We start from the raw sequence: 26,832 nt of genomic DNA on the forward strand, positions 1-26,832 counted from the left end.
CATCAGAGCATCCCCGAATCTTTCTCCGGCGTTGTTGGCAGGGCGGCGAGAGCGAATTTTGCCGCTCTCGCCGGTGGCAGTGTGAACGTACAGTGAGTGAGTTCACGTAGTGTAACAGCGCAGCGCTTCTGGGCCAGCATCACACGCATCACACACATGACCAGCATCGGCCAATAGTGAGCCTACGCGCTGACGTACAACCCAGAAGCGCTGTGCTGTTACACGACATGAACTCACTCAGATTTCAATAAAGTCGTGTTTGTTTTTGCGCACAAAAAGTATTCTCTTCGCTTGATAAACTTATGGTTGAGCCACTGTAGTCACTTGGACTATTTTAAACATTGTCTTTACTAACTTTCTGGGCCGGCAAGTTTCAATAACATAGAAGCCTATGGAGGAGTGATCCAGCTCCCAGATTTCATCAAAAATATCTTAACCCTCTGAGGTCGACAAACGCGCGGGCGCGTTTTGCTGGATTTTCTCCACATTGTAGCACTATAAACTTAAATTACTCAGTCATTTATAGTCATACAGAAAAAAGAAATATAAAAAAAGAATCTGTGATATTTCTCCTTTTGTATGTGTCCACTTACAATCAAACCAAAACATTGTGCTTTTGTAAAATAAAGAAAATAAACAGGGTGTGCGTTCTGCCTCTCCGTCGCGGTAAACTTTTTTTTCTTGAGCACGTCTATAAACTGAAACAAAACTCAGCGAATACTTGTCACACATTTATGAGCCATATACCTTTATAAACATTTAAGTGTGTACTTTTAAATGATCGGATTCAAAACGAAAACAAATATTCTCTGTTTAAGTAATTTGTATAAAACCAACAAGATGTCCAGCTTCTCAAACGCTTCCTAATTATTTTTAATTCGGCCACGCCCACTCGCGCAAAAGAGATTCACATGCAAATCTCCACATGGAATGCGGACTCGCTCATTACCTCAACAACAAAACACTTCACTTTTCGTCGAGTTTGAAAGACGTGCGAGCTTACATTGGATTTAGGCTACCTCAGAAGAAGAAGAAGAACGCGATATGAAGACAAGAAAGATAAGGTAAGAAATTCTTAGTTTGTTATTGTTGCATAAATGTCACGTTGCAGTTGAACTGTTGCTAGATATATGGGGAATATTATAATATTTAGACCGTGTTTACTGTTACTGTGTTTGTGGATATCTGCTCAAACGTAGATATGTATATGGTAACCATAATGTTTTATATTTGAGCGCGATCGCGTTTGAATGTATCATATTTTTGATAGCGATCGCGTTTGAATGTACTGTATCATATTTTGGATGAAAGCAAAACGCACCAAACGGCTTCATGTTTTTATTATTATCTCATTTCATATCATAACGGATGGAAACATTTGAAGTAACATGATAATCAATATATTTTTCTCTAGCTTAGTTGTTACTGAAATCTTTTGAAAGATTTATACTGCTATAGGTTATTTATTGTTATTATTATTTTATCCGGCACTGCAATATACCTTATGCCTACAAGGCACAACAAACCTGGTGTTCATTATATTATGTTGGAAACATTTGTGTGTGTGTGTGTATTCTGTGAATTTTAAAAAGGAATTTTAAAAAGCAATTTTAACCAGAAAAATCTAATATTTATTTCAAAAATCGTGCAGGCCTTTCTCTTGATATCAGTATGTTCACTTTTTTTTTTCAGGGCCCAGATGCCACTGATGACTTCAACATTCACATGAGTCTCTGTACGTGAACACGGTAAAGTGAAAATCTTGGAAATTAAAGGTATGTACAATGTTTTTAGGAATGGCACAAAGGTCTGTCTTTGAAGTGCTTTTTTGGCATTTGTTGTGTATCTTTGGATTATGTTGTGTTGTAAATAAATCCAAACAATTTAAAAGCCATTCTTTTTTAAATCTCCTCATTTACAGTATTGTGCAAGGTTGCTCAGAATGACAGGGCCTGATAGCTCCTAATAGGGCCGTTAGGGGAGGTTCTTTGTCTTTCTCAGGTGAGAAAAGCTTACATATTAATGAGCTCCCGCATAAAGCTTTCTAACACAAAACACGTCGTAAAATTTTTAAATCAATATATTGTCTTATCTGAATGAGCAGTCAGGGTGATTTTCACATAGTTTTGGAGCAAATATTCTAGGCTACGTCATACAATTTTCAAAAGTCTTGTGAAGAAATAATCAGTATGGGTTTCATGGCCTTATTTCAGTGAGAATTTTTTTTTGTATTTTCACAAACCACGCATAAATGTCATTATCTCAAAACTACAAACTTTTACATACATGCTGCTGATATATTATTATAGCAGAGTTTGTGCTGAATACAGTGTAATTAGACTTTAGCCATGAAAATGTCACAAGTAACAGAAATAACCAGAAATGTCAGAGCATGTCAGAACACCTCCAGTGCCCAGAAAACAGCTCAGACCTCAGAGGGTTAATTTGTGGTCCGAAGATGAACGAAAGTCTTGCGTGGTTGGAACAACATGAGGGTGAGTAATTACTGACAGAATTTTTGGGTGAACTATCCCTTTAAGTAATTTCAATGGGGTCTTTATGTGTATGGCAACAGAGAAAGCACTTACTCAAGATGTCTCCTCCACCAGGGTGATTAGCTGCGATTTTGCAGAGCTGAAGGAGGTTAAGAACCAGCTTCACCAGAATACAGCTGGCAGGATCAGCTAAACATATCAGATATAAACATGAGCTAAGACAGTGCTAGTAGAGTTAAATATATCAAGAGCTATAGCACCTTTATGTGACGGTAGCATAAAAAATGATAATGTGATTCTGACCATGGCATTCTTTCAAGAGTTGTCCTATCTGCTGTTTGTGGCTGTGAAGTTGCCTTTTCAAATCTTTCAATCCCTCCAAACGTGCCAGGGGCAAAGAATCGCAAGACGTAACAGACAGAAAATGCTCGATTTCCTGCAATAGACAGAAAAATAGAAGGAACAGGCACATGAAACGATGTTTAATAAGAGCAGAATTACATAACAAGAACAAATTGTCAATGTTAAGCCATATCCCATATCAACTGTGATTAGGATCATCAACCAATTATGAATTACTTAATTTCAAATTCATTCAAAATCAACTTCTCCAATTTAAATTTAGTTCATTATAATCCCACAACACAACATGTAGATATATTTAGACATGCTAAAGGTGCAGTAAGCGATTTCTGAAAAACACTGTTGACATTTGAAATCAACCCAAACAAACAAGAGCATATACAAGCAAGAGTTTGTTGCACAGCAGCTCCAGACAAACCATGACACTCAAAACTGTCCTGTTACTATAGCTAACATTACAACAACAGCATATAATGGTTATGTGAAACAGCAAAACCAATGTTACTCATATGTGGAGTAGAAACAAAACCTCAGCGTCCGTTTTCAGGCCTTCCTGCTTATATTAACGTGTGTCCTAAATAGGGATGCGCCGATCCGATACTCAGTATCACACACCCAGTATACTCAGAATCGGTATCGGTTCCGATACTCCCATTCTTTGTCGGATCGGGTATCGATAGAGGAGACAGATCCAAATCCGATATTGTGCGTATACTATTCTGTGTTATTGTTTAAGCCCCACAAAAGGCACAAAAACATTATAAAGCACCCTAAAGTTTTCGTGCACTATTTTATAAGTGTTCTGAAGCCATTCTATAGTATAATTTGAGAAAGAAATGAATATTTCATGAATATATGTCATAAATATGAATATATGTCATAAAATTCAAGATCACGTAAACGTTTCCCTCCGCTGCGGCTGTCAGTCATATCCACTAATCTAGTTTATAATAGCATTTTTGTCATAGATTATGATCATATATTTTTTTGATTTGTTGTTTTTTTTATAATGAAGTTGCCTGTATTAAGTAGATTGTGTTTAACACACAAAAGAGTGATTATCAGTTCAACACACAGAGTTATAGAAATTCTACTTGATGTAAAAAAAACTGCGCTGGTATCGGATCGGTATCGGTTGATACTCAGAATTTTTGGTATTGGATCGGATTGGTTCTGAAAAAATGGTATCGGTACATCCCTAGTCCTAAAGCTCTTGCCTGATCATAACTGTTGTTTTCCCAGTGATATTCATCTGACCTTTTCTCTTTTGTAATGTCTCTCAGCCATCTCTCTTTCTACAGTCATTCTTCAAATCTGCTGGGGGAGGCTCCCCCTCCCCCATCATGAGTGGACACGCCCCTGTTGCTGATTGGCTACAAGTGTGTTGTGCTGCTCGGCCCAATCCACTTTCAACAGCATTTCTCAGAAATCACTTACTGCACCTTTAATGTTAAATAATGTGGGTCTACGCAGCATTTCTGATGTTGACCTGTCTGAGAGTGAAGGCTCCAGAGCTGTATTTGAGGGCATGTTGGGCGGCTCTGAGCTCTCTGAAGTTTGGTCGGTCAGGGAAAGGCTCCAACAGGGGAATAGACTTTCTCAACATGCTGTTCTCCGGGTTTTCTATAACCAGGAACCTTAGCAGATGGAGGACCTAAAAACAGCCGCATGTACATGTCATATAATGAATAATCAGTCAAATCATGCATCACACTTAAAAATTATATTTATAATTGACTTTAATGTGCTTTAAATCAGTACTGTAATTCAGTTTTGCATCCACCTCTTGTGTCACGACTCTTAACAGAAACTTAACAGTGACTTAAAACTCTAATTACAAAAAAGCATTTCAATTTACATTTACATTTCAGTTATTCATTTCCAAATATATTTAGATATTTCCAAATCAGTTATTTTCCAGTCATTGAATTCCATGATTTCTGAAAAAGGATTTTTAAACGCATTTTGTAGAGATTATGTCCATGTAAATATTTTAAACTTTTAATTTGAAAAATGTATATTCTCTTAACTATACCAATTTCCTTGACTTGTCAGAACTGTAATAATTTCCATTATTTTTCCAAGTCTGAAATCATCATTTTAAAAATCCTTGATATTTAGATTTTTGTGTGTTATCGCTTAAAAATGCACACACTCTTGTGGCCAGATGTGTTGGGGCCAAAAATAAAAAAATGTGGGGCTTTAAAGGGATAGTTCACCAAAAAATGAATTTACTCACCCTTATGTTGTTCCAAACCGGTAACCAAACAGTTGATGGACCCAACTGACTTCCATAGCGTGGGGGAAATAAATACTATGGAAGTCAATGGATTATTCTTCAAAATATCCTCTTTTGTGTTCAGCAGAAGAAAGAAACTTAAGGTTTGGAACAACAAGAGCAAATGATGACAGAATTTTCATTTTAGGTGAACTATCCCTTTAACTGTATTTTAAAAGGCTTTATTTGAAATACACATAAGTGAATGTTGTTTTTATGGTAATAGGTTTCATGTGGTACATCTGCTGTTTTCGAACACTTTTTTTTCAAATTTACAGATACTAGGAGTGTCCATAGATTACAATAAGTAACTAAAACAATTATAATAAAAAGTAAAAGAATAAAATTTTAGAATTCTAGAAGTTTGAAGAGCTGAATATTTTTTTCAGACATTGTTTTATCTTAAAACTTGTTTATTTTGAATCATTTTAAGTAATCTTGAGGCCCCTCGGACATTTGCTGAAGCCCCCTAGTTGAGAACCTCTGCACTTAAAGATAACACTCTCTCTGTTCTCTCTCACCTGCTGAGATATGGCAGACTGTTCGGTGACCTGTGCTGTGAGAGTGGCCACTATGACCTGCAGGTGACTCTCCAGAGCATCATCACAGTATTCAACAGCCGTCTGACAGACCAGCGACAGCAGCTCACAGCACAGGGACAAACTGCGAGAGGACACCTCATCCTGAGGACATGATCTGCAGCAGGACACAAGAGCTCAGTCATTCCCAGAAAAATCAGCCTGTAGACTCTGTTTCTCAACCTGTCTCCCACTAATGACCACTAATTATTCATTTGTCATCTAGCTGATAACCCAAAGGGCCCTATTTAAATTATCTAAGCACATGGTCTAAAGCGCACAGCTCAAGTACACTCAGGGCGTGTCCGAATTCACTTTTGCTAGTTTAACGATGGAAAAAATGGTCGGCGCTCCCGGCGCATGGTCTAAAAGTGTTGTCCCTATTCTTTTAATGAGTAATGGGTGTGTTTTGGGTGTAACGTGCAATAAACCAATCAGAGTCTCATCTCCCATTCCCTTTAAAAGCCGGTTGCGCTCGCACCATGGCGGATTCGCTATTTACATGGAGGAATGTGCAATTCTGTAGCGAGGAAACGACTCTGCTCGTGTGCGAGGTTAAAGACCATCTACAGGACAAGCCGGATTCCACCGTATCTTTATGTACACAATAATAATCTTTTACATTGTAATCCTTTTATTTTTAATATTTGGCATGTTTGTGTGCTGCTGCGCGTCCCTGTGTGTGTAATAAGCAGAGTGTACATGCGTTGTGGACCCGCCTATACCCGCATTACTAACGCGCTCTTGACTTTAGACCAGGTTTCAGTTGGTCAATGGCGCAGTCTATTTCAGTTCCTAAAAATAGCAACGCTCCAACAATGCGCCTGAACACACCTCGTTTTCAGACCAGCATACTGGTACCAGCTCTTTGATACCAATCTTTCATTTGAAAGCCACGTTTCTAGTATCTGTAAAACCGCATTCTTCCATCTTAAAAATATTTTAAAATTACGACATATGCTTTCAATGAAAAATGCGGAAAAGTTAGTTCATGCGTTCATGACATCAAGGCTAGATTATTGTAATGCTCTACTGGGTGGTTGCCCTGCATGCTTAATAAACAAACTACAGCTGGTCCAAAATGCTGCAGCTCGAGTTCTTACCAGAACCAGAAAGTATGACCATATTAGCTCGGTTCTGTCAACACTGCATTGGCTCCCTATTAAACATCGTATAACTTTTAAAATATTGCTGATTACTTACAAAGCACTAAATGGTTTAGCTCCGCAGTACTTGAGTGAGCTCTTAATGCATTATAGTCCTTCACGTCTATTGCGATCTCAAAACTCTGGCCAGTTGATAATACCTAGAATGTCAAAATCGACTGCTGGCGGTAGATCCTTCTCCTAATTAGCACCTAAACTCTGGAACAGTCTTCCTAACATTGTCCGGGAAGCAGACACACTCTGTCAGTTTAAATCTAGACTAAAAACACATCTCTTTAACCTGGTATACACATAGAAAATTATACATTCCTATTATTCAAATCAGTTAAATGATTATTAGGCTGCATAAATTAGGTCAGGCGGAACCGGGAACACTTCCTATAACACCCAATGTACTCATTACATCATAGGAAGAATGGCACCTATACGCTAATGTTAGTCTTTCTGCTTATTCCGAGGTTTACTGTAATCAGCCGGATCCGGGCCGTACCCAGATCAGATGAAGGACCTGCGCCTGGACACGACCACAACGCATCCCTGAAGTGTCAGCAGAGATTGTGTCAACTAGACTCTCCCCTAGGGCTGAACGATATTCTGTTTTAACATCGACATCGCGATGTGCGCATGAGCGATAGTCACATCGCCGGAACATGCGATGTGAAGGGTAGTAGCACTCATGGTGTATTAAAAGAACGGTAGCACACAGTAAACACGGGTTTGTTGTATGGCTTGTTGCTGCGGTGACATTTGCACGTTCCGCGTGCCTGCACAGTGATTGGTTCGCTGTGCCGCTGCTCACCGATCACAGCCAACATTCACTGGCAATCCTATAGCTAAAAATGGGCGACGAAGAGGATCCGCCGCAAAAAAAATGATGATTTCGTACCAAAAATCAAAATCAGCTATTTGGAACTATTTCGGCTCCAAAAAGGAGGATGTTGACCAAAAAGAGGTACTTTGCCTGGAGTGTTATAAAGTTGTGGATGGTTGTCTTTTTTAAAAAGTGTTTTGTCTTTTATTTTTCGTGTTCGCATTTATGAGGAAAAAACAATGTTACGTGACAGTTCTCCATTACGGACGCGACCGTTATGATGCGGCACTAAAAGAACTGCTTTAAAACTTTCACAGAGACCTCAAACAGAAAGCACAAAGCCTTTCTTTAAAACGAATTTCGTTTTGTATTAATTGTATCTTAATTTTAATCAGTGTTTCATTATCCAATTCCCTGGATTTAATAAATAAAAAGTTAATATAGCAGACAATAAATAATCACGACACGGAGGCGCCAGCGACTGAACAGCTTAAGCTATCATCCATGAACCGAAACCCGTAGCTTATCTATCTAAATATATCTATCTACAGAAATCTCTACTTTTAAAAATAACCATTCAAAACAAAATAAAACTGTATGAAATGTGCATTTCTCTCTGGCGTGTTCACTACTGCGAAGATCGCGAGTCAGTATCATCAGAATCGATAGAGAATAAGATTTTTTTTTTACTTATTCTGAGGAATTAGGCTATTGCCTAATGAACAAACAAACATCTGTTAAGAGCGCCGCCATGTTGGATTGCGTAGAACGTTCACCGAATTCTTACAGAAATATGTTCTAATTTTGGAATAAAATATTAAGTGACCTTTTTGTCACTTGTAATGAAGCTTGTTTATTAGTGAAATTATTAATATCATGGAATGGTAATTATTGACTTTAGCCTGGATTGATGGCTCGCAATATCGCAATATATATCGTTGGGAAAAAAATATCACAATGTGGGTTTTTTTCCAATATCGTGCAGCCCTACTCTCCCCTGTGAAGGCCTCATCGACACGACAGCCATCGGCACTGATCCTCAACAAACCTGTCTCCATACCGACGTGACTCTGATCTTCAACCAGATTGAACTGGATAATATTCTGACTGTTCCAAACCAATCTGACTTCTGACCTGTAATGCTGCCTGAATAATCATACACTGTTCGTTCATTGGTCAGAGGAGAACTGACCCCGACTGAGCCTGGTTTCTCCCAAGGTTTTTTTCTCCATTCTGTCACCTGATGGAGTTTTGGTTCCTTGCCACTGTTACCTTTTTCCACCTTTGTTGCCACTGGCCTGGCTTGCTTAGTTGGGGACATTAAATTTAACATTTAATTTAATATTTAACAATAATATTGATCTGCCTGCATTGACACTATTACACAAGAACTGAGCTGGACAATGACATCAAGGTTTACTCCAGAGCAGCTAATAAATGAACTAAATTTTAAAACTAACTTTTTTTTAAAAACAAAACTGAAACATTACTGAACTTACTTAAGCTGGACTGTGAAGCTATTTTCTTCTGGAAACACATTTTTTTGCATTATTTTGTTATCTCCGTAAATCTGCTTTGAAACAATCTGTATTGTAAAAAGCGCTATATAAATAAAGGTGACTTGACTTGACCAGCAGCCCATGGGCGCACAGATAGGCGCAAATGCATTTGCTATTTAAACAACGTGGAGCAGGATGTGAAAATGAGGACTGCGTCCGGCTGAAACTAGCTGGCGCTGCCTCTCTGCCTGCTGTGAGTTTGTTTGCTCCGGTGCTGTAAGCTCCGTCTTAGCCTCGTATTTCTTTGTTTTGAACCATCATTTACTACAATTTGTAGTTGTTTATACTAAATACAGCTTACCCAACATCTCAGATTGACATCGCTAGCTTCCGTTACTACTAGCACAACACGCTAATTCGCTACTGCTAGCCTCTTAACGCGCCACCCGTGCGCTCAGCTGTTTTATTTTATTTTTTTTCTCTCGCGCGCCCGCGCCTTTGAGTTAATAAAAGCTCAGGTAAGTAATAATCAGTCAACAAACACGGTGAGTAATGTCTTGTCCTGTTATTGTCACCAGCACTTCATGTCACATGTTTAGCATAGGCTTCTCTGTTGGCAATGTAGGATTTATATGTGATAAATGCAAGGAGTCAGTTAGGCTGACAGAGAAGATTTCAGAATTAGAGACACGCATCCAAACCTTAATTGAGGATAGTAAGAGTGCTAGAGCTTTAGATACTATTTTGGATGCGCCTTGCATAGTGAACTCTTTACATGATTCGGTTCCAGCTGAAGTAGTGCCTGAGCAGCCGGGCAAATGGGTGACAGTGAGGGATCGCTCTAGTCGCGGATCAAAAAACCACTCTTCCGTTCCGATTACCACAACAAATCGATTTGCCCCGCTCAGTGAAACACCCACTGAGAATTCTGTTGATTGTGCCCTAGTTATTGATGATTAGATCACACGGAACGTGAAAATAGAGACACCAGCGAACATAGTCACATGTTTGCCGGGAGCCAGAGCGCCTGACATCAAAGCAAATTTAAAAGTGCTGGCTAATGCTAATCGTAAATTCTCTAAGATCATTATTCATGTCGGCACTAATGATGTTCGACTCCGCCAGTCGGAGATCACCAAAATTAATATTAAAGAGGTGTGTGAACTCGCAAGTACGATGTCAGGCACTGTAATCTGCTCTGGCCCCCTTCCTGTTCGCAGGAGTGATGAGATAGTTAGTAGATTGTGTTCGCTGAATCGCTGGCTGTCTAAGTGGTGTCCGTGTAATAATATAGAATTCATAGACAATTGGAAAAGTTTTTGGGGCAAACCTGACCTGTTGAAAAGAGATGGTATTCATCCCTCCTGGGATGGTGCTGCTCTTCTCTCTAGTAATATGGCTCATAGTCTTAGAGCTCAAACATGACAATCTGGGGCTCAGGAAGCAGACAGACTGGCTAAACCAACCGTCTGCTAGCGGCCTCGCGTCACCCAGGTCAGATAAATCCCATCACATAGAGCCTCTTTCACCTAGCTATCATCATATAGAGACTGTGTCTGTTCCCCGAATTTGGAAATCCAAAAAATGTTTAAACCTATCTAAGGTTAAAAATTTAATTGATGTTCAACAAATAAAAAACAGCTATAATACAGACGAGCAAATGCTAAAGCTTGGGTTGCTGAATATTCGATCGCTTACTTCAAAAGCACTCATTGTTAATGATATGATTTCAGATAATAACCTAGATGTGCTGTGTTTGACAGAAACCTGGCTAAAACCAAACGATAACATTACTTTAAATGAGTCCACCCCGCAAGATTACTGTTATAAACATGAACCTCGTCTTAAACGCAAAGGGGGTGGTGTTGCTGTAATTTATAGTAATATTTTCAAAACCACTAAGAAATCAAGTTTCGAATATAATTCTTTTGAAGTGTTAGTGCTTAATGTAAAAACATATAGTATAAATGATAAATCACGTTTGAGATTTGTGCTGGCTACTGTATACAGGCCACCAGGGCACCATACAGACTTTATCAAAGAATTTGCGGACTATCTATCAGAGTTAGTATTGGCTGCAGATAAAGTACTAATTTTTGGTGATTTTAATATACACATCGATAATGAAAAAGATGCATTGGGTTTGGCATTTAAAGACATTGTAAACTCAATTGGAGTTAGACAACACGTGTCAGGACCTACTCATCGTCGTAATCATACTCTAGATCTAATATTATCACATGGAATAGATGTTGATGCCGTTGAAATTCTGCAGCAGAGCGATGACATCTCAGATCATTATCTAGTCTCGTGTAAATTACATTTAGCCAAGGCTGCAAAGCCGACTCCGTGTTACAAATATGTTAGACCTATCACTTCTGCCACTAAAGATTGCTTTATTAATAATCTTCCTGATCAGTTTCATCATTTTAGCATCCCGGATAGCTTAGAAAAACTTGATATTGCAACAGAAACTTTTAACTCTCTCTTTTCCAGCACTTTAGACACAGTTGCTCCTTTGCGCTTAAAGAAGATTAAAGAAAATAATCCAACGCTGTGGTACAACGAGCACACTCAGGCCCTTAAGAGAGCAGCCAGAAAAATGGAGCGCAACTGGAAGAAAACAAAACTAGAGGTATTTCGCATTTCATGGAAGGAGAGCTCTATTGCTTACAGAGAGGCTTTAAAAGCTGCTAGATCTGCTTATTTTTCAAACCTATTAGAAGAAAATAAACATAATCCTAGGTATTTATTTGAAACAGTGGCTAAACTAACGAAAAAGAAAGCTTCAAACACAGAAAGTTCCAAGCAGCACAGCAGTAATGACTTTATGAACTTCTTCACTTATAAGATTGATAATATCAGTGATAAAATTATAACTATGCAACCGTCTACTACAGTATCGCATCAGGCAGTGCATTGTAGTCTTCCTGAGGAAAAATTTGATTCATTCGTTGCTATAGGAGAGGAAGAATTTACTAAACTCGTTAAATCATCTAAATCTACAACATGTATGTTAGACCCTATACCGACTAAGCTACTGAAAGAGATGCTTCCAGAGGTCATAGATCCTCTTCTTAATATCATTAATTCGTCTTTGTCTATAGGATACGTACCAAAAAACTTTAAGCTGGCTATGATTAAACCGCTTGTTAAAAAAATGCAACTTGATCCTTCAGAATTAGTCAATTACAGGCCGATCCCTAATCTACCTTTTCTGTCAAAGATACTAGAAAAGGCAGTATCTTCACAACTATGTTCCTTTCTAGAAAGAAATGATATCTGCAAGGATTTCCAGTCAGGATTTAGACCATACCATAGTACTGAGACTGCTCTCGTTAGAGTAACAAATGATTTGCTCTTATCATCCGATCGTGGTTGTGTCTCTCTATTAGTGTTACTCGATCTTAGTGCTGCGTTTGACACCATTGACCACAACATTCTTTTAAATAGACTAGAAAACTATGTTGGAATTAGTGGAATTGCACTAGCATGGTTTAAATCATACTTATCTGACCGTTATCAGTTTGTAGCAGTAAATGAAGAGATGTCTTATCAATCACAAGTTCAGTATGGCGTACCACAAGGCTCAGTACTAGGACCGCTGCTGTTCACTCTGTACATGCTACCATTAGGAGATATCATTAGGAAACATGGAATTAGCTTCCACTGTTATGCCGACGATACTCAGCTCTATATTTCTTCAAAACCTAACGAAACTTACCAATTCACTAAATTAACAGAATGCATAGCTGATATAAAAAATTGGATGACTCGTAATTTCCTACTTCTAAATTCTGAAAAAACAGAGATTCTAATTATTGGACAAAAAACTTCCTCACGTAATAACCTAGAATACTGTCTAACACTTGATGGCTGCTCTGTTAAGTCTTCGTCGTCGGTTAGGAACCTGGGTGTGCTCTTTGATACCAATCTTTCATTTGAAAATCACATGTCTAGTATCTGTAAAACCACATTTTTCCATCTTAAAAATATATCTAAATTACGCCATATGCTCTCATTGACAAATGCGGAACAATTAGTTCATGCGTTCATGACATCAAGGCTAGATTATTGTAATGCTCTACTGGGTGGTTGCCCTGCACGCTTAATAAACAAACTACAGCTAGTTCAAAACGCAGCAGCTCGAGTTCTTACCAGAACCAGGAAGTATGACCATATTAGCCCGGTTCTGTCAAAACTGCTCTGGCTCCCTATTAAACATCGCATCAATTTTAAAATATTGCTGATTACTTACAAAGCACTAAATGGTTTAGCTCCGCAGTACTTGAGCGAGCTCTTAACGCATTATACTCCTTCACGTCTATTGCGATCTCAAAATTCCGGCCAGTTGATAATACCTAGAATATCAAAATCGACTGCTGGCGGTAGATCCTTTTCCTATTTAGCACCAAAACTTTGGAACAGCCTTCCTACCATTGTCCGGGAAGCAGACACACTCTGTCAGTTCAAAGCTAGACTAAAGACACATCTCTTTGACATAGCGTTCACATAATACATTATAGACTTCTATAATTCAATATTAGGCTGCATAGATTAGGTCAGCTGGAACCGGGAACACTTCCCATAAATCCTGATGTACTTGTTACATCATGAGAAGAATGGCATCTACGCTAATTTTAGTGTCTTTGTTTATCCCGAGGTTTTCCCGCAGCCTGCCGGATCCAGGCCGTTTCCAGATCTGATGAAGGACCTTCGCCTGGACCGATGTCAACGCAGTGCTGAAGTGCCAACTAGTCTCTCCCTATGGAGGATCCCTTTCCCACTCTACAGATAAAGCATCGTCGGGAAAAATCAATTAGCGTATCTACCCCGAATTGATAAAATAAAATAAAATTCTGAATCAAAACTATAAGGAAACACCAGTAATTTGTTTAGGCTTGGTTTTTAGGGAATTCCAAACCTGCACACATATATTCAAACGCACATAACTATAGAACCCGTTCTTAATGCGCATCTGAACGCCATCAGCGTTTCTCACAGGTTCGCGTTTAAAGTCTGTGTAGAGAGAATGGTGTCGTCTTGGCGGCCCTAATTTAAAAACAAATGATCGTTGCGACGGAAGCGAATCAATCAAAACTAACTTTAGCTGGAAAATAACTTTATTAAAGAACCGCTATAAAGCCAAAACAATCTTACGTTAAATTATACATTTATCTCTGTAAAGCTGCTTTGAGACAATCTACATTGTTAAAAGCGCTATATAAATGAAGATGACTTGACTTGACTTGACATTGCGTCGGGTGTGTGATAGGGCCCTAAAACAGCCCTAATGTGTGTGTGAGCAGACCTGCTGTTGATGTGGTGAATGAGTGTATAGATGATGTCCCGCAGCACAAACGCCCATGCTCCGCCCAGCCCGTCCTTCACCTCCCTGAGCAACAGGCTCACAAACAGGTGGTACATCATCAGTATGCGGTGCCGCTCGTAGGCGTTGGTGGTCTCGGCAGCCTTCTGACAGATCGCTATGAGAATCCTCTGAATGGACATCTGAAACAAACAGAACAAACACAGACAGGCACCAATGCACTTGCTGCACATTTATACGGTAGCTCAGGGGAAATATGAATATGGAAGTTTGAGTGTGAGGCTCACGGGAGTCTTTGACAGGATGGTGACTAGAGACTTGTGGTTGGCACTGTGGCATTTGCTCAGGTAATCCAGCGTGGCTTTGATCACATATGAGCTGAAGAATGGCGGGTTTGGCGCGGGATCCAACTCTCTAATTACAAAAATGCAACATGTTTAAGAAATTTCTTATGATTCCTATAGGATGGCAATAATATAATCAATTCCAAGTGGAATTATCTGAGAATTTGTCAATGCTGTATAAGCATTTGAGCGCATACGTTTTTATGCGCATTTTTTAAATTTATGTGTATCTTGCCGTTTCCCTCCAGAGTTTTTTTTTCTGCATAAAAAAAGGTGGACGGAAACAGCTATTTTCACTAAGAGAGAAAGTTCTCAAAGTTTCAGTATGTTTTCATAGTGTATCAACTGTCTTTTATCTCAAATAAACTGATTCCACATGTTATAATCTTTGTAATGATCTGTTAGGTGGCATGATAAGAAATAAATATACCCAGTAAATTTCTGTAGGTCTCCACTATCCGCAGACGCTCCTCCTGCAGTCTCATGCAGTGTCATTAACAGCTCCACCACAATGTCAGCCAGGTTGTTGCAAATCAAACTGTCAATTTGCTGAAGGAAAAAGAAAACTGTGTATATAAATAATTCTTGAGCTGTGTACCAAGTTTACCAATTGTGTACCAACTGCATCTACAGAAAAATACAGTTTAAGTGTAGATCATGTACTAAATATCAGTTGAATGAATTGAAACACAACTGTATCCTCACCTGTTTTCCCAGGAAGTTGCTGTCCTTCAGTATATCGTACACCCTGTGAGCCTTCTCTCTCTGCTGGGCCACATGGGTGTCTTGCCCAGCGAGGGCGAAGTGAGGTAGGATGTTCACCATGATCTTGGGGAAGCAGTCAGCCAGCAGCTGCTTCCAGTCCTGAGCCAAGTGATTCCCAATGGATTTCACCTCCTCAAAGTCATTCAGGAAGACCAGGTGTGGGATCAACACATGGTAGGATGACCTAAAATTATAAAACATAGTTACAGTATAATCACAATACAATACAGTATATTTACAGAAGACCTTCAGGCGAAAAACTTCTGAACGTGTTCTGATACTGATCATTTTCTACAATAATGTAGCATTTTTGCAATGAAAAATTGAAAATGATAATGATTCATTGATTAATTGACAATATGGCACGGGTACTTCCTGGTTTTCGATAAGCCAGCTTGGGCATTTCTGGTTAACAGTTAGCTGTCACTCTGCACTCGCTGTACATCGACACTTGACTTTTTAATATTGATTTACATTTTAATGCAGTTATCACACTCACCTAATTTGTCAATAAACCAGTTTTATTGATTGCATTAAAGACTTAAAGCTAATGGGAATGCTGGAATAAGAAACCATCACAGGATAAATACAGAATATGTCTGTATTTGGACATGCACACACACACACAACATTTTTCCAGCACTTCAAATGTTATTTTTTATGTGATGACCAAAAACATTATTTGTTCATCCTTCTGAGATTGTCCCCATTTGTAAAACCGAACGTTTTAAGATGTAGGAAATCCAACATTTGATAGAAAACACTTTTATTTTTAAATAAAAAAGACATTAATTACCACTATAACCAGTAGATGGCGGCAGAGAAGCATTGGCTCATATTAGCCATTCATTACCTGTAATATTTTTGCACACGTTTTGCTTTTGAATAAATATTAAACATTATAAAATCCCTAGTTTTAAAAATAAATTTTGTAAAGGTTTAGCACTTTTTTGTAGTGAAGTATGAATTTGGAAAAGTCTCATGAAGAACAAAAACTTTTCTTCAAACTGCAGATGAATTACACAGAAAGCGAACACCACGCTCTCCCTTTATAATCACAGAAGCTGTCAGGAAAACTCCTAATTTGTTCAATAAATCTAACTAAAGTGCACAATAAATCTTTAATTTACAGTGTTGACTCTTTTTATGATTGCTGAGGAGGAACACTGAGGGACGTGTCTTTCTATGGCGTTTCACGTTTGATTAACTAAATTAATGCTAGGCCTGACTATTTAAGTGACTATATTCTGATTATAAACTAAGTATTACACTGTTGATGCTGTTAAAGCTACCCAAAGACATTGAAGATACAAGTGACATTTCACCAGAAGTTTTCCAGCTGGCTTATATTAAGAAGTTATTAAGAACGTTCCGTGCATATGCTCAATTGCCATGAAAATAAATCATGTTAAAGGGATATTTCACTGCTGGAAAGATGCATGTGTATTTAAATTGGGTCATTTATGTAGAAGAAATGTGAAATTATTTTAGAAGTTGGTGCCTTCTAGACTGAGAAAAGCCAGAAAATGGATGAAAAGACAACAACTCCCAGAATGCACTTGCTTCGCTGCCCTACGAGGCCACTCCCAAGCCACGCCTACCGGTTACAGAGGGCAGTATCGGAAGAAATGATACAACTAGGCTACTAGTTGACTCGAAACTGAAAAGATGCTGTTTTATCGTGAGATCGCACCCCCTATGGGTGGAACGAGCTCCTCCTACTGGCTGTAGTCTCTCGCCTCTGACCAAAAAAGCCTCCGATGACGCTAAATGACGATTTTTGCGTCATCTGAGTTTTTTTTTTATATACACAATACAGAAATCTCTCATCTCAGGGGGACATGAGGGAGGGAAGCACGGTCATTCGAAAATACTACCGGGTTTCTACTGATACAAAGCTTAATGCTAATCGGTGAAGTATCCCTTTAAAATAGCCTTCTCATACCATGTATGCAAAATATGATTTATTTTGATTTGGGCTGAAATATGAGCAGCAGCATGTGAGATTCAGCCTATGGCAGGAGCACAAACCTGTAAAACTCGTCCAGACTGCAGAAGCCCAGCAGTGTGTAGGGGAAGGACTGCAGCGTGTACCTCGAGTCGGACTGTTTTTGGTTCAGCCACTCAGCCACCAGGTAATATAGGTGTGAATGAATTAAACTCTTCGAGTCCCTGTACCCAAGCGACCGGGACACACCTCTTAGCACCTGCAGAGTTCACCACAGAAAAAACGTTTTAATGGAGGATACAAAGGAACATTTGGATAGTGTTCAGTGTTGAATATCTTTACATGTCTTTACCTTATTGATGAGCTGTTCATCAATGCTGTTCTCCTTGTAGGACTGAAAGAGTGCAAACAAGGCTTGCTTCTCACACACGGGGCTGCAGGACATCACCATAGACACGCTTTTCAGCAAGGTCGCCCGTCGATTAAAGGTCTCGTCGGGTAAGTCTTCTGAAGGACAGCTCTTCTGTACAACAACAGCATTAAAGTATTAGAAGTATATTCTTAGGATGTCAAACCAAGTCCAAAACTAAAGATGTTTTACTTTAAAAATTCATTAGGTGTTTTTTATAGATATATTTCTGAGCGTTTACAAACTTATTCACTTATTCATCTTTGTATATCTGTTCTATTGTTTTTTTTTTCTAATTTTTGTAATTTGTGCTCTTTATTTACTTGAATAATTACTTGTAAAAAACTTGTTAGTAATTGATTGCTACATAACATGGTTTTAAATCAACATTTATAAAGCTACACAATTAATTTTGTTTATTTAATATGTAATTTTTAAAATAAAGGAGTATGTTCAATAGGATATAGGATTTAAAAATCTTGAAAAATCTTTTTATTGGATTAATTATGTCATAAATGACCTATAATCAGGTAAAGATCAAACGTTAAAGAATTAGAAGTCTATTTTTAGGATGTCAAAGTAATACCACAACTAAACTAAGATGTTTTAGTTTAAAAATTCATTGGGTGTTTTTTCTTCTTTTTTCTGAGCGTTTACAGATCTTTGTATATCTGTTCTATTATTATCTTTTTTTTTTGTTCTACTGTTTGTAATTTGTGCTCTTTATTTTATAACTGACTGCTTACTTGAATATTTACTTGTAAAAGCTCTACACAATTCATTTTGTTTATTTAATATATAATTTTTAAAATAAAGGAGTATGTTCAATAAGATATAGGATTTAAGAATCTTGAAAACTCACTGGTATTGATATCAGCTACTGAAATTTTAGTGTTGTTGTAACAACCCAAGTCTTTTCCAAAATTATTGGATTGGTTATGCCCTAGATGACCTATAATCAGGTAAAGATCAAACACAGTATAGCGTGAGTTTTGCCCTTAGTTCTGAGGACGTACTTTAATATCTAAAGTCATTTGATTCAACTTCTTTACGCATCAAAATTCATTGATTCAATGGGCAACGAGTTATTAAAAAATAAAATTTCATAGCACATTAATTTGAACAACATTTTAATTGAATTAAAAAAGTTTTATTTCTGATGAAAAAAAAAAAAAATAGGGGTGTCTAGTCATAAATAAGTTTATCTTTAATTTCTGGTAAACGCTGGATTTAGATTTTTCTCAGAAAATTCTCACAGAAGTCAGATCTGTGCACATAATAAGCTTACACAGCGCTGACAAAGAATGGACAATGAAATGAGAGTAACTCAAAATTGGGGTATCGCTATTTAAGCCATTTACTATATCCTTCACATGTCAGCATAATCATTGTAGACTGCATATAAACACACGTTCAAATGAAGGTAAAAGAGTTCTACCTGCCCGCTCATTCCTTCCTGAGCCTTGAGGTAAATGTTCTCAAAGGCCGTCTGCTGGTTCTTCATAGGAAGCATCATCTTGCCTTCCGGCCCGTTTTTAAGGAACAAGCTAGAATTTAAAAGCCCAAGTGAATAAAGGAAGACCAGTTTCATCAGAAGAGGTTATATCTTGAGCTCAGCCCACCTCTCCACAGACAGCGCCGCCAACATGCACACATGGTGATGTGGATCTGCTAAATGAGCCGAGAGAACCACAGACACGGGCAGCTCCTCGTCCCTCAGCGTCAGCGTCGCCCACTTGCAGCAAGGGTCCACCTGGGGAAAACAGCGAGTACACATATGCAAACCTCTCTTGGAAACAGCCGTTTACACGGACTTGAACGTCTGAAGATGATGTAACTGACTGTTATACTATAAAATAGTACATTTACTATTTACTGGAATACAAAATGATACTGTACTTACCTCCAGCAAAGCCAGTAAACACTGCATCAGTGCCACTCTCACCGCTGAGGTGCATTTGCCAGATTTCCCTAAGATGCTGTACAAAAAGAGTGAATTTAACCTTAAGAAGCTCTTGAAGAATCTCTTTTAAATGGTAAGTACATGTAACGTATTTAACAAGGACACTGTAAAATAAAGTGTTACCCACTTTTTTTTATCCGATAGGAAGACTAAAACTACAATGGAAACATATTTACTGAATAAATCCCTTGATGCCCAACAAAAACATGACTTTGCCTCAACAGAGGATGTGATTGGTCGGCTGGATAATCCAGTTATCCAATCGCATCGCACAGCATCTCAAATGTCGGTTTAATCGTTTTGAAATGCAAAGTCTGTCATCAGAATGATTTGGTTTAATTCCCTCCAGAAGCGTCTCACATGATTGCGTTCCCAAACACCAGCATCCCAACGCAAGCGAACATGCCAGCGTTTATTGCGTTTCGTCTGCGCGCACGTCATTTATGATGGAGGAAAAAGAACCTCAGTGGCTCCCCTGGTCACAGCAACTTCGTTTTTATAATACTTACATTTTGCCCACTTTGAATGGAAACATAGCGACTGTTTCTGCTACTTTTCTGTGTATTATCGTGAAGCTGCTTTGACACAATTTCTATTGTAAAACACGCTATAAAGTTAAAGGTGTTCCAAAAGAAATAATTTGGTTCACTGAGGTCTTGGTGGCCTCACCAGAATCCGGACACGACTTTGAGCAGCGTTCCTTTGATATGTGCCAGGTCGTCATCCTGCTCGCTCACGGGGGGCGTTCGGCCCAGACAGCGGATGGAGGGCAGGAGAGAGCGCAGGACGGCAGCACACACCTCCTGGTCTTGCCGATACAGAGAACACACATCTCTGAAAGAAAAAAAACCCAAAAGGAATTAGAAAAAGATTGTTATTAGAATACAATACTGGCTAAAGTTTGGAATAATTCAAGTTTTGTTTTTTTTATGCTTCTCTTCTGCTCAAAAAGGATGCATTTAAATGATCAAAATCAAAACAGTAAGAACAGTAATATTGTGAAATATTATTACAATTTAAAAGAACTGTTTTCTTTTTTTACTCCTGTGATTGCAAAACTGAATTTTCAGCATCATTACTGCGGTCTTCAGTGTCACATGATCATGATTCAGAAATCATTCTAATATGCTGATTTGGCGCTCAAAAAACATTTCTTAATATTATCAATGTTGAAAGCAATTTTTACTGCTTAATATAGTTGTGAAATCATGTTACACTACCATTCAAAAGTTTGGAGTAAGATTTAAAAAAAGAGAGTGATTAATAAAGAAAGTGACAGTAAAGACATTTACACTGTTTCAGAAGATTTTGGTAAAGCTCTATAATAAGGACTTATTTGTTAACATTAGGATGTATTAACTAATATGAACTAACAATGAGCAATACATGTGTTACTGTATTTCTTAATCTTTGTTAAAGTGAGTTAATAAAAACACAGTCGTTCATAGTTTATGTTAGTTCAGTACATTAACAAATACAACTTTTGATTTTAATAATGTATTAGTAAATGTTGAAATTAACTAAGATTAATAAATGCTGTAGAAGTTCATTATTAGTTCACGTTAACTTAAGTAGTTAACTAATGATAACAAAAGAAACTTATTGTAAAGTGTTAACGAGATTTCTACTTCAAATAAAATGCTGTTCATTGAATATTCTACGCATCACAGGATCATGAAAAAAAATGCATTACAGTTTCCACAATTTTTTTTAAAACGGTTTTCAACATTGATAATAATAAGAACCATTAGTAATAATTGAGCACCAATAAAACAATTTTTTTTTTTAATAATATTTCACAATATTACTGTATTTATTTGTTCTATTTTTGATCAAATAAATGCAGCATTTGAGTGAGAATAAGAAAAAAAATCTTAATTATTCCAAAGTATTATTGACAGGTACTGTAGTTGGTTTCAATTTTACATTTTCAAATACATTTTAGAAGAATTGAGATATTAGTTGTTCGATCATTTATTAAAATGAACTTTAATGCACCAAATTTAACATAAGGGAAACGGAGGAATCCTTACGCCAGAGGCCTGAGAAGAGTATCAAATTCTTCAGGATCCAGAGATGAGACTTCAGCTGGGAGTTTCTTCAGCAGGGAAAGATACTACACAAGTAATGCATGAAGAAAAAAAGGAAAAAACATTTAAATATGTAATTTTGGTGATCAAAGATGAGTTTTAAGGGATGCAATTATTAACTACAAGGGGACTTTAAAAGAATAATTTATTAGATGCACACTGGGTTGTTATCATAGGGCCATCGACTTTACATTTTCACACCCCTAAAAACATGACGCGGAGAAAAAACAAACTGTGATCAGTCAGACGGCCTCTGGGCGGTCCTTGGCCAATGAAAGCTGCGATAGAGTCCAGACCTTCTGCAGTCAGTCTGAAGGTTTGTCTACACGAGGCTACTTTCCTAGATAACCCCATGAACAGTCTTTGACATAATTCAATGTTTCAATTATATAAGAGTCAGCCAAGAGGCAACCTTCCGGTCTCTCTCTTGAATCCAAAACGGAAGTGACTTAAACTGCAATTCATCGACTGGCCTCTAGAGACAGGCTGCAAAATCCCATAGACCGCCCATGTTAACATGCCCCACCTTTAAAGCAGAAACAAATATGTTTTCAGCTGGGTACAAAAAGTGGTTTTGGTCTGTATAGCTAATTTTGCCCTTGGGGTGAAATTTTTTATAACTCATCAATTTAAATTATATTGAGCCTTTGACCGTTGCGACGACAGCGAATCAATCAAAACTAACTTCAGCTGGAAAATAACTTTATTAAAGAACCGCTATAAAGCCAAAACAATCTCTGTTACCTTAAATGATATGTTTATCTCTGTAAAGCTGCTTTGAAACAATCTACATTGTTAAAAGCGCTATATAAATGAAGATGACTTGACTTGACTTAAAGTTCTGCATAATTAAGGGCGTGGCCACTTGAGCTGATGTCACTACCTGTCAAGATGGCGACGGCCGGCTCCGCCCACTTTAGGCTATAAAAATGCTCTCCAGAAATCTACGAGTGATGTCACGGACACTACGTCCATTGTTTTATACAGTCTATGGAGTCAGTACATTAAGAAATCATAATCACCATGTGGAGGTGAAGCATCTGAGAAAAGTCTGTGAGGTCCAGTAGTTTGAGCAATTTGCGTTGAGTGTCCAGAGGTTTGAAGGAGAATCCACCGTTGAGCTCTGAGGATCCACAGAGCGACAGGAATCCAAGCACAGACAGGAAGGCCAAGTCTTGTCTAGATAAATGCTCCTCGGATAATGGACTCTTGGTCCCTACGATCGGAAATGAAGAGAAAAAATCAATTTTGTGATCTTAACAGCTGCGAAATATGAAATCCCATCCCTGATTATATTGAGTTCTCCAGTCTCGCTGAGCACCTGTGCTGAATTTTGAGTCGCAAGCTTCGTCATTGGACTGGCAAGGTCTGGAAGTGCTGAGGTGCGTCCCATCTCCATCTTCAAACAGATCAATCTCCTCCTGATTGTCCGTTTGGTTTCTGCTCGCATCCACTTGATCTTCATCCATTGGGTCGCTCTCCATGACTGCGTGGTCCTTTTTACTCGAGTTGCTCAACTGCAAAAGTAAAAGGTGCACTTTAGATGAGTGTCAAATAACAGAAGTTTGTAGGGGTGTGTGATATGATTTTAGATTGTGAAACATTAAAATGTCTCCACGATCTGCCATTGAAGAGAAATCGTAGTATTGTGCTACAGTGCAATCAGTTCTGGCACCTCCATCCCGACATACTGTACAATGCCACATTCATTTACATCACATGTTTAGCAGTACCGGCCTCATTCGCACGCTCTTCTGAATTTGTGACATAAACTTATCATATCACCCACACCTAGAAGGTTGGTTGTAAAATCTCAGTATCATCTCTAACTGAAAAAAACATAAATAATAAGTAGTGGTGGGCCGTTATCGGCGTTAACGTGCTGCGTTAACGTGAGACTCTTATCGGGCGATAAAAAAAATATCGCCGTTAATCTATTCTCAAAGTTGGGTTGGGAGCTGGGTCTATACTAAGCAAGCTATGATGACTTTCACCTTGATATTTTAGCGCGGATTCGGTTCGGTGTTCGGTACGCATTTTCAAACCGAACCATTGGACCATTGTTGGACTATTTTTCCTGCCGACCAAAATTTCGTTATTTCAAATGTAGGCGGGTCGCGCATGGCAAACGCGCTCATAATGTAAGAGACGCTGGCGCGACCACAACATTGTCCGACATCAAATGGCAAACGTAATGCAAGCGGAACGAAACCGAGCAACTCGTTATTGTGTGGTTGACGGACCGTTGTTTATCAGTTTGGACCAAAGCAGCGCGAGCCGATCTTGATCAAGAGATCCAGTAAATAAATCATTTGAATTCGCCACAGAAGTAATAACATCGCTGCGAGATCTAGTGAGAAACATTCACATTTCTTCGTTATTAACGGATCAAACAGTGCGTAAGCCAGGAAGAAACATTGTGCCATGAATGAACTATCCAGTGTCCACAGATCTGCAACATTTACCATGGATTTACTGTAGTAACACTAACTGCAACCATGGAAGTTTGGCAGGAATAGTAGGCTATAATGCTTTCAAGTAACATTACGGTGGTTTTATTTTGACATTATGAATTAAATTGCTGCCCTTAAATGTTAATCTGAACTCAAAATAGACCTTTGTTTATAACTACTACAATTTCATTTTTTCCAAGGAGCTGTTTTGTTTTATATGCTCATCAAAGTAAAAAAAAAAAAAAAAAAAAATCATACTTTATTATGTTAGTTTTAATAAATAAATAAAAAATCTCTGGCATTTCTTCACAAGTTATTTTAAATGTCACTTTGTATTTAAGAAACACGTGCCCTTTAGTCATTATTTGGGTAGCACACACATATTCTGAATGCCTTCGGCAGAATTCAAATGAGCCATTTTAATCTAGATTAATCCCAAGATTACAGTGAGATTAATCTAGATTAAAAAAATTAATCTATGCCCACCACTAATAATAAGGTAAATCGTATCATTTCTGTCTTTTCAAAAATATTAAAACATTTTTTGGTGATCAAATTTACATTTTTGCTGCTTATTCATAAACAAACATGTCTCCCGTAACTTCCTGTAGACTCATTCAGGAGACGTGGACATCTGTAATGACGTGTCAGTAAGTCTCACCAGTAGCTTAGATATGTCACACAGGTCGTTCAGCAGCCTCACAGGCAAAGTCTTCATGAATAAAATGCGAGATATGGTAGAAACTTTGTCATCCTAGAAAAAAATATAAAATCAGTGGAGTTATTTTGAGGTTACTGGATAAGGATTTTTAAAAAATGCATCGTTCAGACCTATGAACCTGTTTGATCAAACATTTGAAAAGAACTTACTCGAAAGAACAATTTGGCAACATGGGATTTTGATTCCCAGAGAACGCATTGACTTGCAACATAAGGCACTTTAGATAAAATCTTATGCCAAATGCATAAATGAAATGGCCTTCGAAGAGATAGCCCAATGAAAAATAAAATCTTTGTCAGTTCAGTTTCCAACCTTCTTCAAAATATTTTTTTATTATTTTCTGCAGAAGAATAAATGTCAACCAGGTTTGGATGGAACAACTTCGAGGTGAATACAAATATGACAGAATTACAATTTTTGGGTGGACTATCCCTTTAAGAAACTTTGGATTTTTGATTGACCTGAACATATGTTTAAATAAAAACTTATTATTACAATATTTGTAAAATACAAAACTATAAATATTGAATAAGAAAATATTTAACAGTCATACCTTGTATTTGGTGATATACTGTAGCTTACCTTTTCTCTTCTACTAATACTATCAGAGCACAACAGCATCACTGACTGAATTGATGTGATGGTATCGTTCTCAGCCAATCTGCTCTTTGCTGTTGATAAGTAATGACTAAATTCCTGAACCAATGCCTACAAAGGAAGGAAAAAGTAATTAATTACCAGGGTCTAGAGTAATGAGTTATGTACATGCATTTTAAATCAAATAATTAAGGCTGTCGATGGTAGAAAGTAAAAAACCACAGATTTCTGACATTTTTTGCACCAATAATTTGTAATCAAATACATTTTCAATTGAAGCTCCAAATCATTGTGAAAACAACAGAAATGCAGTATTTTCAATATTTTATTTTTTTAAATGTTTGTTTAACGGCATCTTCTGCTGAACACAAAAGAAGATATTTTGATGAATGTCATTTTTCTTTTTCTTTTCCACACTATAGAAGTCATTGGGGTCCATTAACTGTCCGGTAACCAACATTTTTCAAAATATCTTCTTTTGTGTTCAGCAGAAGAGAGAGATTCATACAGGTTGCTTAAGGTTCATTTATAATGTTAAAGTCCCCCTGTGGTGAAAATCAAACTTTAATGTTGTTTATATCTCTATGTGGTGTTTTTAATGTGCTTTAAGACAAACCATGTGTAAATTCATAAGTCGACACCATTGCTGAGTATTTTCTCCTTAAAACTGCAGTGAACCAAAGACAGCCTCAAAAACACAGTTTGAAATCGCTGGTGTTTCTGACGTCACAAACTACCTTGTAACCAATAAGATCAACGTGTGATCGTCAACGAGTGGATCTCTGAGCTGGAGTGAGTGAGTGGAGGCAGGGCTCATTTACATAATCATAGAACCACGTACACTAAGTGAGGCAAGGGTGTAGAGTTACAATCAAGCTATTTTAAGCCATGAAGACATTTTTTTCCAAGGAAAAAACTTTTAAATATGTAATTTTGGTGATCAAATATGAGTTTTAAGGGATATAATTATTGACTACAGGAGGACTTTAAAGTTTCATGCACAAAAAAAACCAAATGTTTATG

The 26,832-nt window shown here is 37.8% G+C and overlaps 1 protein-coding gene across 1 annotated transcript in view; it reads right to left on the minus strand.

Moving 5' to 3' along the window:
- atm (ATM serine/threonine kinase) overlaps nucleotides 1-26,832 on the minus strand; it is an 80,844-nt gene that overhangs the window by 38,502 nt on the left and 15,510 nt on the right. Inside the window, exons 14-32 of the mRNA XM_079885905.1 lie at nucleotides 25,795-25,920; nucleotides 25,153-25,245; nucleotides 23,360-23,555; nucleotides 23,061-23,254; nucleotides 21,982-22,064; nucleotides 20,618-20,782; nucleotides 19,889-19,964; nucleotides 19,608-19,738; nucleotides 19,424-19,532; nucleotides 17,929-18,099; nucleotides 17,660-17,835; nucleotides 15,569-15,812; nucleotides 15,294-15,412; nucleotides 14,807-14,933; nucleotides 14,502-14,701; nucleotides 5,658-5,832; nucleotides 4,348-4,512; nucleotides 2,799-2,931; nucleotides 2,589-2,684 (exon numbers count right to left, since the gene is read on the minus strand). Coding sequence (XP_079742031.1) covers nucleotides 2,589-2,684; nucleotides 2,799-2,931; nucleotides 4,348-4,512; nucleotides 5,658-5,832; nucleotides 14,502-14,701; nucleotides 14,807-14,933; nucleotides 15,294-15,412; nucleotides 15,569-15,812; nucleotides 17,660-17,835; nucleotides 17,929-18,099; nucleotides 19,424-19,532; nucleotides 19,608-19,738; nucleotides 19,889-19,964; nucleotides 20,618-20,782; nucleotides 21,982-22,064; nucleotides 23,061-23,254; nucleotides 23,360-23,555; nucleotides 25,153-25,245; nucleotides 25,795-25,920 — 2,779 coding nt within the window. The remainder of the gene's footprint in view (nucleotides 1-2,588; nucleotides 2,685-2,798; nucleotides 2,932-4,347; nucleotides 4,513-5,657; nucleotides 5,833-14,501; nucleotides 14,702-14,806; nucleotides 14,934-15,293; nucleotides 15,413-15,568; nucleotides 15,813-17,659; nucleotides 17,836-17,928; nucleotides 18,100-19,423; nucleotides 19,533-19,607; nucleotides 19,739-19,888; nucleotides 19,965-20,617; nucleotides 20,783-21,981; nucleotides 22,065-23,060; nucleotides 23,255-23,359; nucleotides 23,556-25,152; nucleotides 25,246-25,794; nucleotides 25,921-26,832) is intronic.

This window comes from Squalius cephalus, assembly GCF_949319135.1.
Source record: "Squalius cephalus genome assembly, chromosome: 11".
In the NCBI taxonomy this organism is placed as follows: domain Eukaryota; kingdom Metazoa; phylum Chordata; class Actinopteri; order Cypriniformes; family Leuciscidae; genus Squalius; species Squalius cephalus.